The sequence below is a fragment of the Periplaneta americana genome, chromosome 15, assembly GCF_040183065.1.
Source record: "Periplaneta americana isolate PAMFEO1 chromosome 15, P.americana_PAMFEO1_priV1, whole genome shotgun sequence".
Lineage (NCBI taxonomy): Eukaryota > Metazoa > Arthropoda > Insecta > Blattodea > Blattidae > Periplaneta > Periplaneta americana.
The window spans coordinates 137,648,686-137,663,375 of record NC_091131.1 but is presented as its reverse complement, the minus strand read 5'-3'; the positions used below and the strand labels follow the sequence as shown (position 1 = coordinate 137,663,375).

The 14,690-nt window shown below is 34.0% G+C and overlaps 1 protein-coding gene across 6 annotated transcripts in view; it reads left to right on the top strand.

Moving 5' to 3' along the window:
- LOC138715388 (zinc finger protein 594-like) overlaps window positions 1–14,690 on the top strand; it is a 107,920-nt gene that overhangs the window by 15,516 nt on the left and 77,714 nt on the right. For 4 of the 6 annotated variants that reach the window (XM_069848245.1, XM_069848241.1, XM_069848244.1 and 1 more), the window contains one exon: window positions 4,721–4,771. The exons of the other annotated variants lie outside the window; for them this stretch is intronic. In XM_069848245.1, the coding sequence (XP_069704346.1) occupies window positions 4,721–4,771 (51 nt within the window). The remainder of the gene's footprint in view (window positions 1–4,720; window positions 4,772–14,690) is intronic. 6 annotated transcript variants of the gene reach the window in all.

Genomic DNA, 14,690 nt, shown 5'->3' with positions numbered 1-14,690 from the left:
GAAAAATCACCGACAATATCCCGACAAGTTTTTTCTCTATTACAGAATGTCAGTAAAAAGTTTTGATGATCTTTTGAATTTAATTTCTCATAAAATTAGGAAAACTGATACTGTAATGAGGAAATCAATTCATCCTGTCGAAAAGCTGGTTGTAACATTAAGGTATGTAATAAAATTTGCCTTAATTTGTAGTGATTATATTTTTATTTTGTGCATAATATGTTGAAAATTAAGAACATTACAAGCTGCATAAATCAGTACTGACTGAAATTAACAATTAATTCAGAATCATTTGAACCATCGGCAATAATACTCAACGGCGACATATCTGACAATTGGGACATTCTTGATATTACTCGTTGCTTGACAAGCAGGTTTCTGAACACTTCAGAAACATTGAAATGGGCTTCAATTGCAAGCTCTGGAGGTAAATTGTCCATGATTTTGACAAATGATAGGAAAGCTTTGTTTCCATACTTGTAATTCTCTCTATCTTGTCTTTGTATGGCCACGCTCTCTGATAATATATTTGTAATATCCCTTGTTGCATTTACCAGAATAATTTCAGATTTTTCTTTTCTTCTTGTCCCTGTCGAGCGAAGAGATGGTCCCGATTTTTTTTTTGGTTATCATTTACATTACTCTCATGACCCGAAGTAGCCTGAGAAATAATACCATCCGGTATGTCTTCTTGTTTAGGTGGAGGTATATTCGAAATGGTTTCATTCTCACCAAGAGTAGGTAGTAAAAACTGCATTTGTTTGACAATATTCAGTCTGTTCTTGACGTTGCGTTGGTGACGCACGTGTAGTATGAATACGTTTGCAAAAGATGGCGTTGCCAACGCAGACCTCTGCGTTAAAACTTCCCAACGTCGAAGCAATGCAACCAAACGCAGCATTTTTAACGCTTGTGTAGTATAGTCATGCAATTACTGTATACAAGTGATTATACTACCAAAAACCAAGTCCCTATAAAAGAATGTTGTCAATGCAATGTTTTTAACGTTCGTGTAGTATAGCCCTAAGTGTCGTTTATATTTACGTGTGTTAAAGATAAAGGAGTCAGGGATATACGCAAAAGTGGGTTACGGAGTTAGAACCCCCTCTTGAACTTAAAAAAATGACATATTTAGATTTGAGTTTTTTAAATCTATAATCGTTTTCTACATCAACATGAGGCATACTCCTCCTACTCCTCTTCAGTATATTCATCATTCCAATTTATTTATCATCTTTGGTGAGTTCCATGTTCCATTATTGTGTTTAATTAAATGTATTTCAATATATTTGATTGTTTCCATGCATTTTCCTGTAAAGTTTCTTACCTATCCTATACAAATAACTGTTGACTAAATATACAGGATGATTCACGAGGAAAGGTAAAAAATTTAGGATGTGAATTCTGAAGTCATTCTGAGTCAAAAAGTTCATATAAATATGGATCCGTTTTTGAACAGTTACAGAGATATGGCTCTTTGATTTCACAAAAACTTATGCGATTCCACTGTACTAACTCGCATTTAGACAGATAACGGACAAATTTAAAGTTTATATTCACGTATGCATACATACCTAATATTCTAGACGTCGGGGTCGATGTTTTCGCACATTTTCAAAGGTACCTCCAGCTTCAATGCACTGTTGCGCTCGGGCGTGAATCGCGCTCATCGCTCGGGAGAGTTCTCGTGGCTGTTCTTTATGCCACATCCAAAATACGGTCGATTAGCACCTCTCTCATTTCCCCCTTCCTTTGCTATACCAAGTCTTTCATCCAACCCCATAGACAGTAAGTACTCTTTGATATGGTACCCTTCTGTTTGGAAAGTGTCGTTCATATTCAGTGATGGCACGCAAAGAACTTCCATCGCACAAACCATAAACATACACAATATCGGCGTATTCTATAGTCAAAAATTTATAAGGCATCTTGAAAAACACAACTTAACACTTCCGATAACTGTACCTGTATAACTACTATACTGTAGGTAGCTGACTGAACTGCTGTGAATTGATAAGTGATAGTGTAGGCTATTTGTGTTATCTGTTGGTTCTGTGTCATTAGATCAGACAAGGGCAGGCGATTGGACATTTGTAATGCCCCACCACCCAGTTTCTTTCTCTTATCTACATCGCTCACAATGCAGATTCCAATGTTACGTCATTCATTGCGGTCGGTCATCTTGTCTCACATCTAACGTTAGCAGCATATGGTAACATCTGATTCACATTGGGGCAAGACGTTTTACCAAAACAATGCATCTAGCTCCGCCATCGTTCGAAAATGGACCTATGCTCATATGAACTTTTTCACTCAAAATGCCTAAGATATCGTATCCTAAATTTTTTACCTTTCCTCGTGAATCACTCTGTATATAAATGATTATTGTGCAAGTGCAATAATAACACAAGCATTTTTTATAATACAAAATTAAACAGAAGTTAAAATTTGTTAAAAATTGGATGGCTGTGAAAATATTACGTTTCAAACATTTTATAAGAATGTTCATGAATATAATATTAATAAATATACCGTAACATAATAATAATATCAATACATAAAATTTAAAATACCGATAATGTAAATTGTAAATAATTTTACTAATAACCCCCCGTAACAAAATCTTTTGTATGCCACTAAAGGAGTGATGGCTGACATTCGTCATGCTAATAGAGTTTTTTTTAACGGATTTTATTGACATTTATAGATCCAGCTTTGTGAAAGATGAACATAAATATGAATAATGCAGAAGTGATGCTTTGGTGGAGTTTTGTCGTAAGGTGGACACTAAAGTTGATTGTGAGTTTATTGCATAGAAAATTCAGTTTATGAGAGACTCTTTCAGGAAAGAGCTTAAAAAATGCAAGAAGTTCAAGTAAAGTGGTGCTTCGAGTGATGATCAATAATGTACCAAGCCTGTGGTATTTTGGTCTATTAGGCCAAATAGAAATGATCGGGACGAAATTCAAATACAAACTGCTGAGTCATTTATATCCGAACCCACACTTTCAGAGTGAAATTTGCGATAGAAAATCTGAAAAAGTACAAGTCTCCAGGTATCGATCAAATTCCAGCAGAATTAATACAAGAGGGTGGAAGCGCATTATCTAGCAAAATTTATAAACTTGTACTTGCTATTTGGGAAAAGGAAATTGTACCAGAACAATGGAAAGAGTCCATAATTTTTTAAGAAGGGGGACAAGACTAACTGTAGTAACTTTCGTGGGATATCACTTTTGTTGACGTCATACAAAATTTTGTCCAATATTCTTTTGAGAAAATTAATTCCGCACATAGATGAAGTTATTGGGGATCATCAGTGCGGTTTTAGGCATAATAGATCGACTATTGATCAGATTTTTTATATGCGACTGATATTGGAGAAAAAATAGGAGTATAAAGGTACAGTACATCAGTTATTCATAGATTTAAAAAATGCATATGACTCGGTTAAGAGAGAAGTTTTATATAGTATTCTTATAGAATTTGGTATTCCCAAGAAACTAGTTCGATTAATTAAAATGTGTCTCAGTGAAACTTACAACAGAGTCCATATAGGCCAGTTTCTATCTGATGCTTTTCCAATTCACTGCGTGCTAAAGCAAGGAGATGCACTATCACCTTTATCTTTTAACTTCGCTCTAGAATATTCCATTAGGAAAGTTCAGGATAACAGACAAGGTTTGGAATTGAAGGGTTACATCAGCTTCTTGTCTCTGCATATGACGTGAATATGTTAGGAGAAAATCCACAAACGAATAGGGACAACACAGAAATTTTACTTGAAGCAAGTAAAGTGATAGGTTTGGAAGTAAATCCCAAAAAGACGAAGTATATGATTATGTCTCATGACCAGCATATTGTACAATATGGAAACATAAAAATTTGAGATTTATTCTTTGAAGAGGTGGAAAAATTCAAATGTCTTGGAGCAACAGTAACAAAAATAAATTACACTCAGGAGAAAATTAAAGGCAGAATAAATATGGGAAATGCGTGTTATTATTCGGTTGAGAAGTTTTTGTCATTTAGTCTGCTGTCAAAAAATCTGAAAGTTAGAATTTATAAAACAATTATATTACTGGTTGTTCTGTATGGTTTTGAAACTTGGACTCTGACTTTGAGAGAGGAACAGAGATTAAGGGTTTTTGAGAATAAGGTTCTTAGGAAAGTATTTGGAGCTAAGAGAGATGAAGTTACAGGAGAATGGAGAAAGTTACACAGAACTGCATGCATTGTATTCTTCACTTGACATAATTAGGAACATTAAATCCAGATGTTTGAGATGGGCAGGGCATGTAGCACGTATGGGCGAATCCAGAAATATATATAGAGTGTTAGTTGGCAGACCAGAGGGAAAAATACCTTTGGGGAGGCGGAGACGTAGATGGGAGGATAATATCAAAATGAGAGTAGCAATAAGCCATTCTTCTGCAGATATACTTGTCTCATTGGAGTGTCTTGTTTCACAATATGAGGTAGCATTAAATTCAGAAATTTGTCGAAGATTTTTCCACTCATCCCTAAGTAATTCTTAAAATCCTCTGGATTACTCTCTCTCATGTTAGTTCTCTCAATAGAGACATGTGACAGCTAGCCAGGTCTTCTGCTAGAAACATCGTTTTTTTTTTTTTCTGTTTCTGTTAAATGAAGTTCCTATAATAACACAGACAATTACACATATTTTTTCTTTTCTCTCATCCATATCATTAAATTTCAGCACACTTGCTTCACCTCTACAAGCACGTGGAACATACTGGAGTCGCCGAAGGTAAGAATCACGTTGAAAATTTGTACATGACAACGTGCCATTCTAGATGACATGCCAAATGACAGTTTTTGACCATACACTCACGGTCTTTCCCTTGGAAACGGAATGCGCCGTGCTATAATGTGAAAAATTGCCTGGTGACTTATTTACTGTGTGTAGGGACAAAGGCAGTTTTTTCCATGTGCCATTTTTTTCTTGCACGCCAACCGTGCCATTCCAACATGCCACGATTTTACAGAGGAAAGAATGTGCGTGTATGGCTGGCTAATATTGAGTGCACACTTTCTGTGTGACTTAAATTTGTGGTTTTCTCTTAATGAACAGTAACGTGTATTATACAATATTTAGCTTTCAGATATAGCTCCCTGTAAAGCTGATTGAATAATTTCAAGGGAAAAATTGTTTCAGGGCCAGGGTGGGTAGCTCAGTCTGTAAAGCATTAGCTCAGCCAAAGGTCCTGGGTTTGATGCACAGCCCCGAAACAATTTTTTCCTTTTCCCTTGAAATTATTAAGTGATCTTCACTGGGAACTATACCTGAAAGCCAGATATTCTGTAATACACATTACTGTTCATTACAGAAAACCACAAAAGGCCTAATGATTTTGGTGATTATGATGATGTGTTGATGGCAGTTTTCATAATGGTGATAACTATCACTCAGTTTTAATAACACAATCTCCAACATCACTGATATCTACAGTGAAGCACCAGATGAGATATTATGTGTAACAAATACAGTATTTCACTTTGCTCTAAAAGCGATGTAAGTATGCCACATTCCTCTCAGTCTTTTAATATTTCTGTAACTATTAGTACTTTTACTACGTCATACTACTTTTGACCAATAAAACGGTACGAAAGGACGTCTTTCAACCAATCATGGTTGCTTATCACACAATTTTATCACTTCCCTAGCATTTGTTTGTTTTTATCACTATCCTAGCATTTGTTTCTTTGTTTATCAACATTTCAAACTGCAAATTCTTTACAGTACTATAAAACATGCTTTGCGATCGTCGTTTGTTTTTTGCATAGATAGTCGATTGAAAATGTCAGCTCAGTTCAAATGTTTTAATGAAGGTAACATTAGTGAAATAGAATTTTATTAAGTTAATGAATAGCTATTTTATTGTATTAGAGTACTTTATTTCTTCTGGTCTTTATATGCTTTCTTCTATTTTTATCACCTCTCTACCATTTGTTTCTTTGTTTGCCAGCATTTCAAACTGCAAATTCTTTATAGTACTATAAAACATGCTTTGCGATCGTCATTTGTTTACAGCATAGACACTCAACTGAAAATCGCGGCTCCATTCAAACAATTTGGTGAAGCTCCATTAGTGAAATAGAATTTCAGTAAGTCAATATTTTATTGTATTAGAGTACTTTACGAAACCTTACAATAAGCCCCGGAATGGAACTGATTCTCGGGCATGACCACAGGAAAGGAATAAGGTTATGAGATTTGGTACTTGGAATGTAACTAGTCTTTATAGAATAGAAGGGATAACATTAGTAGCAAAAGAACTAGCTAGATATAGAATAGACTTTGTGGGAGTACGAGAGGTTAGGTTAGATGGGAATAATATATCAGAAATAGGAGATTACTTGTTGTAATATGGGGAAGGAAACAATAATCACCAATTAGGAACTGGATTCTTTGTTCATAAAAGAATAAAATCAGCAGTAAAAAAGGTCAAATTTATTAGTGACAGGTTATCATATTTAGTACTTAATGGTAAATGGTGTGATATCGTAGTTATAAATAGTCACACCCCTACAGATGAGAAAGTCGACCATGTAAATGATAGCTTCTATGAAGAATTGAAACACACTTTTGATCAGTTATCTAGATATCACATGAAAATTTGACTGGGGGATTTCAATGCTAAAGTAGGACGGGAGGATATTTTTAAACCGATTATTGGAAAAGAGAGCCTACACGTAACTAGTAATGACAATGGAGTTAGGTTAGTCAACTATGCGACATCAAAAAAATTTAATTGTCAAAAGTACAACATTTCCCATAAGGATAACATAAATATACTTGGACTTCTCCAGATGGATTGACACACAACCAAATAGATCACATCTTGATAGATAAACGGAGACATATTAATAGCAGACATTCGAACTTTCAGAGGGGCAGACTAATTCTGACCATTATTTGGTAATTGGAGAATTAAGAGAAAGACTATCAGTAGCCAAGCAGGTAGAGCAAATTAATACTGATAGATTCAGTATCCTGAAATTAAAGGACAAGGAAACTAAGCAACATTATCAGGTCGAAATTTCAAATAGGTTTGCCACTTTAGAATGCTCCGACAAAGTTGAGAAAGAGTTAGATGTTAAAAGCATGTGGGAAAATATCAGAGATAGTATCAAAATTGCAGCTGAGCAGAGCATAGGTTATTATGAAATTAAGAAAAAGAAGCCATGGTTTGATGAAGGAAACAGGCAATATTGAAATTCTTACAGGATCCAGTTGAGGTGAATAGAGATAATTATTTCAATGAAAGACAGGAAGTAAGTCGTACATTTAGGAATAAAAAGAGAAATTACTTGAAGGAAAAACTGAATGAGGTAGAAACAAATAGCAACAATAAAAACATTCGAGATTTATGTAAGGGTCAGTAGTGGCTCGCTGTAAAAAAATAGGTGAAGTGCTGTTCACATACACAAATGCATGAACAGTTTTACCCATATAATGAGTAGGCCTACTATTCGTAAACTATGTACAATTTTAATAGTTCTAGAACACATGCAAACAAGAAAATTAATTTATTTCAGGACTCGCTCAATTCTTGCATATTTTAAAGCAGCAAACCTGTCGATGTCTTCATAAAATGTCTGAGTTTAACTGAGGGTGGACAGTAAATCTCTATGCAAAGCTATGGGGCTAATAATGAAAGTCTCTCCTGTGATGTAGCATTCCGAGTGAAATTTTCAATCTTTTCAAACAGAAAAACTTCTTTCATCGGAAGAATTTTTTAAAGTTATTTTATACAACTTCTGTATTTTCTTAGCACTTCTTAAAACAAATAACAAATGGAACTGTAGGGCGTCCAGAATTTAAAACATCTTTTTTATCCTCATATTTAAGTCTACAAAATGACATTTCTAATAAATTACAAACCGTGTCATTTTCGGGATACATATTTTGCACTCATTAATCAACATTTTCTATGTACTGGTACCTAAGTATTTGTATAATAGCACTATAGTGATTAAATATATAATATACACTATGATGTAGTATTAATACACTATGTACACGTATCACTAATATATTCTAAATACATTAAATAATAAGTTTATATATATATATATATATATATATATATATATATATACATATACATACACAATATTAAACTACATGCGTACATTTACACGCGCATTAAACTTTCGAATACAAAAGTTGGAACAAAACTGGCAAGATCATGAGCTCATAAGAAAAAATAATACATGCGGTGGAAAACAACTTTTAAACTTTGTGAATGTGTATGGGGTGTATTCCTGATAAAATAACATAGAGCCAACTAATTTACCACTGCAGGAGTGGATGCTTGGAAACAAGAAATGAGGATACTATTCTCGAGTCGGGTAGTACATACTGTAAAATTTCACAGCCCTTAAACAATAGCCCCCAGCCTTGGAGACTGGCTTCAACCCTTCTCTATTCTTAGTACCGTTAAATCTACAAACTGGCTACTCCGCCTACAACAAGTCTGACAGTTCTCCATAACTGAAAGACTCAGAAACACACTTCACTCATACAATCTTTCTTTAGTGCGTGACATCACATTACCATGGAAACCAAGTGCTGTATGAGAATGGGAGCCCAAATAATTTCACCTTTACACCTTTCAAATACAAACTGCTGAGCCATTTATATCCAAACCCACACTTTCAGAGTGAAATTTGCGATAGAAAATCTGAAAAAGTACAAGTCTCCAGGTATCGATCAAATTCTAGCAGAATTAATACAAGAGGGTGGAAGCGCATTATCTAGCAAAATTTATAAACTTGTACTTGCTATTTGGGAAAAGGAAATTGTACCAGAACAATGGAAAGAGTCCATAATTTTTTTAAGAAGGGGGATATGACTAACTGTAGTAACTTTCGTGGGATATCACTTTTGTTGACGTCATACAAAATTTTGTCCAATATTCTTTTGAGAAGATTAACTCCGCACATAGATGAAGTTATTGGGGATCATCAGTGCGGTTTTAGGCATAATAGATCGACTATTGATCAGATTTTTTGTATGCGACAGATATTGGAGAAAAAAATAGGAGTATAAAGGTTTATATTTTTTTTTACCAACACTGTGGGTCTAATAAACCAACAAGTGTATTTTTATTTCCTCCTAAGTCCACATGTTTTTAAAATATTACATGTTAAAATTCGTTAAAAATGTCGCACAATGCAACTTTTAAAGCGTCATATTTCTGACGATATTGATGTTAAAATTTTTTGAAAAATGCATATAAAAGCTTAAAGTACTGTCTTTTATTAAATATTTACTAACTAATTTTAATATAATTATTACAAATATTTTTTTTTAATTCAATTTTTAAAAGTTTTATATCAATGTGAAATAGCCCTATTAAAAATCTAAAAAAATGCCTACTAGGTGCACTGAAGTATTCTTAATAATTCCAGAAAAAATCAGAATGGGATCTCCAATAGTTTAATGGAAATTCAATTACTTACGACACAATGTGTAGCGGTTGGTGCAGCAGCAGTGGAGGGGAAGCATTGAAGTGCGCTGGATGATTGACTGAACGTTGCAACATTACACCCAGTACGGATCAAGTCACTCGAGGAAACGCTGCTAATTTACTTATTATGATATCTTCAAATATTTGTACATTATGCTTTTTAAACGTTTCTTTTCATTCACACTTTAAATTTTCATTTGCCTACCTTCTTTCTTGAAAGAAAATTGTTTTACTAAATCTTCAGTTTTTGACAACGGAATGAAAGAATGTAATTTTAATGTACCAGTTATTGGTTTTAGATTGTGGTATCTGGCCTGCAAATTTTCAGTGTGGTTTTTGTGCTTATTCAATGGACAAAATATAAATGACATGTTAGAAATGTTTTTTGTGACCAATCAAACAGTTGTTATGGGATCTTGTATAGGCTGGCTCTCATGGCAAGTTTTTTAACAATTCCTCCAATGCCATCACATGGACCTTTACGATGCGACGTTGCAAAGAAGATTTATTCAGTGCTAATTCCATAATTGTCTTCATGTAAGCAATTATTTTTAAATTCTTTTTGTTTTTGATTTGTGAACTTGATCCATTGGAAAAGTAGATGATTTTTTTCATATTGTTGAATTCTTGCTTTAAGAAATTGATTGCTTGGGGTTGAAAAAAGTGAAAGGAATTGGTGTCATGTTTCATGTTTTCCGAGATGACAACAATACTTTTGTAACGAATTTCTGTATCTCCTTTGAAATATACTACAAAAGGATGTATTGTGACTTTGCATTTGTTCCAATGCACATCTTATACTGAATCTTGTATTACATATGAATAATATTCAGAAAAGTCTGCAATAACTATGTAATTTTCAGGTTGTACATTTTCTTTGCATTCCGTCAAAAATAAAATATGGCTGACTTTTGAAGGGATGACTATGCATCTTCTACATGAAAAACTTTACTTGCTAGGGAGCTTTTTACTTTTTGAAACTTTTCATGGGGGTATTGTTTTTGTTGTAGTTTTCTTTTCTTGATAGGGGATTCTATTGGCATCAAACTCTTGTTTAATTCCTCAATATTATTGATTTCTAGCACTGTATCCTTAGAACTGCTAGAAGGAGAACTGGGATAATCACTTTCTCTGCCCACACTTCCATTTGATTCATGTTTATTAATATCACAAGAACCACCGGCTTCACATATAATTTCACCTGACCTATCCAGAAGTTGATAGATTTTTTATGGAACGAATCACATATTCGCATATTCAAAGACTTACTGCCTTACCCAGCCTTGCTATCATTAAACACTTGGCTATATTACAATATAAACATATAGTATTGTGAAGGGCTCCTCCTCTTAGCTGAGTTGACAATGATAAAATAACTTTAGATAAGATATTTACTGTTCTTTAAGGTATTAATGATTTGATGAATGAATGCATTTGTTTTGTAGTGTGGCAACATCAGTTATTATATGCAACGGGGGATTTCGTAAAACTTTCCGCGGATAGCCTTCTAGCCAACAGCCGCAAGCAGTTCATTAGCTGGGAATCGCGAATGCTTGCATGCCTCTGGAAAATAAATCGTTAGAAATGTATGTGTGCAGATCCCACATTTCTAAATGCAGTAGTTTACAGATAATACATCAGGGAACATGTCTATATTTTTTTTTTTTTTCAGATTTTTAACTTGGCTATTTAATATAATGCTAATTCCATAATTGTCTTCATGTAAGCAATTATTTTTAAAATTCTTTTTGTTTTTGATTTGTGAACTTGATCCATCGGAAAAGTAGATGATTTCTTTCATATTGCTGAATTCTTGCTTTAAGAAATTGATTGCTTCGGATTGACCTATTCTTGATAGGGGATTCTATGTAGACCTATGAACACCTGGTGGAATAATGATTTAACTTACAGGAGAAAACAACAGCAATCTACTCCGCAACAATGGATGAAAACGAGGACAGTTGATGACAAAATAAAATATAATAAAGCAAGGGCAAATCTCAGAAGAAGTATTCTTGAAGCCAAAAGAACAAGCTGGCAGCGATTTGTTGGGTCTTTAAACCCAAATACTCTGCCTACAACTGTATGGAAAAGATTTAAAGCCATAGAAAGCAAGAGTTACGAACACATCACTCACCTTAAAGATAATAATAAAAAAATAATAACAGAAAATGCTAAAAAGGCAGAACTCTTAAATTCACACTATGCCCAAAGGCCGACTAATTCATCATGGCCTAAATATATGAATAAAGAAGAACAATATCTTACAAGTAATTTTCAACTCATTTTTCATCATGATGATATAAGAGACAATGCTTTTACCACTGAAGAAATAAACTTGGCAATATCAGAGCTACACAATTCTGCTACGGGAGAGGATGAAATCCATAACAGCATATTATTAAATTCCTCTAATAAAATTAGGCAAGAAATTCTCCATCTCTTCAATAATATTTGGAAAACAGACTTTTATCCTAAAACTTGGAAAAATGCAATTGTAATTCCTATTCTCAAACCAGGTAAAGACAAATTGGACCCTAAATCATATAGACCGATATCTTTAACATCCTGCATTTTTAGATTACTGGAATGCATTATTTACAGAAGACTAACCTGGAGACTTGAAACTTTCGATCTTTTAAACCCATATCAGTTTGGCTTTAGACCATCATGTGGCACAACTGAAGCTCTATTATATTTTGCTCAAGAAATTTATAAAGGTTTCACAGAAAAGAGGACCACATTAGCTGTAATGATAGACTTTGAAGCCGCTTTTGATAATACTCCACACAGATCCATTTTATTACAATCTATGAAACTTGGTATCAAAGGCAGATGCTAAGATTTCTACATTCTTTTCTTAATGAACGAATAATTCAAACCTCAGTAAATAATCATTTATCTTTATCCAAAAAAATTACAGGTGGTATAACTCATGGTTTTGTTTTAAGCCCAAATTTATTTAATATAATGTTACATGACTTATCTGATGTTGTTCCACCTGAGGTAAAAGTAAGTATTTATGCAGATGATGTTACAGTATGGGCTACGAACAAAGATCCAAACGAATCATTAAGAGTTATACAAACAGCTGTAAATAATATCAGTAATTGGACATCCAAATGGAATCTATCTATCTCACAATCAAAAACTGAATATACTGTCTTCACAAGAAGATATAGCTTAAAAAACTATAAACCTCACATTTATTTGAATAATCAAGAAATTCAGTACAATCCAACTCCTAAGATCCTAGGATTAATTTTTGATGGAAAACACATTTAACCAATGTTGCTTCGCAGTGTCTACCACAATTAAATCTCTTGGAGATCATAGCTAATAGGAAATGGGGATCAGATATCACGACAATGTGTCTGTTTTATGATGCTTATATATGATCAAAATTGACCTATGGATGTGAAATATGGGGAGGAGCATCAGCAACTCATCTACAAAAAATTTCTGTTCTTCAAAACTCAGCCTTAAGATTATGTCTAGAGTACCAAAAACCACATCAACTGTTGCCCTAGAAATTGAATGTAATATTCAACCAATCAGACACTGTATATTACAAAAGGATCTAAAAATAGATCTAAATTGCAAGCCTCATCCAGATCTCAATGTTCTTCAAACTGTCAGATGATATCCTGTGTAATTTTTATAAAATAAAAAAAGAAGAAATGCCAATCTATATCACAGACACACTCATTGCTAAAACTCCAGTTGTGAACGAAATTCCTCCAAGGAAATGGGTGATTCCTGAACATAGCATACAAATTCCAGGAAATCATTCCAAAAATGATCCTCCATACATTCTTAAGTTAGATGCCATGGAACTACTCTGCAGCACATATAAGGATCACTTTCAAATTTATACAGATGGATCTCTAAATCCTAATAATGGGACATCAGGAGCAGGGTATTATATTCCAAAATACGAAGAAAGTTATTTCATACCATGTTCATCCTCCTCCAGTCTTGACACTGAATTGCTAGCTATTGATGCTGCTCTTCAGTGTGTTACTCAAATTTCTGAAAAATCTATTTGCATACTTACCGATTCCAAGGGGGCTATATTAAATATGTACCAAACCTATATGCGCATAGAATTATTCTACTTCAGAAACAACTAAGTAAACTAAAAGAACTCCAAAAGGAAATAACATTTCAATGGATACCTAGTCATTGTGGTATACCTGGAAACGAGAAAGTCGATAATATTGCAAAACAGGCAACATATTTGCAACCAAGACCTCTTCAAGTGATATCTCTATCCAGTGCTTTTGCTTCAGTAAAGTCTCATTTTACAAACCTATGGGTCAACAATTGTCTCTCTTCTGACAAAGGAAAAATTTTACAGTCTGTACAAAAGAAACCAAATGACCTGGAAATGTACAAAAACTTGCCCAGGCATGTTCAGACATTTTTAACAAGAGCCAGAACAGGTCACATTGTCACTCAATTGTACCTACACAGATTTCACATTTCTGATAATACTACTACCATCTTAAATACGTGGGAAAGGAAAATTTTAAGAAAAATTTATGGCCCTATTTATGATAAGGGAGAGTGGAGAATTAGGACCAATTCTGAACTACAAAAACTATATAAAGATTCAAGTATTGTCACTGATATAAAAATTAGACGGCTGGAGTGGCTGGGCCACATTATCAGAATGGACAATAATAATATTCCTAAAAGATTACTAGATGCCACGCTAAGTGGTAAAAGAAGAGCAGGAAGACCTAAACTACGATGGTTGGATGATGTTCAGGATGATCTAGTTAAAGCAGGAATTAAGAGATGGAGATGGAGAGCCCTAGAGAGGGAAGATTGGGCGGCAATTCTTAAGGAGGTCAAGGCTAAACTAAAAGGGCTGTATGACCACAGATGATGATGATGATGATGATGATGATGATGATAATACTACTTGTCTGTGGTGTAATAATCATGATGAAGATCTGGAACACATTCTTATATACTATCCATCCATAAACCACAAAAGAAGTAAATTAAAATTGTTGTGCCCATTTCTGACACCAACTTTTTATTATACTATATTAATTCTGACACCAATATTTATTATACCATTTCTGACACCATAATTTATTGTTAAGCTCTATCATATCTGACATCAGTAATTTGTCGTGGCGCTTGCCGCGACGAGGGCAGATGGCTTATCTTCGAGAT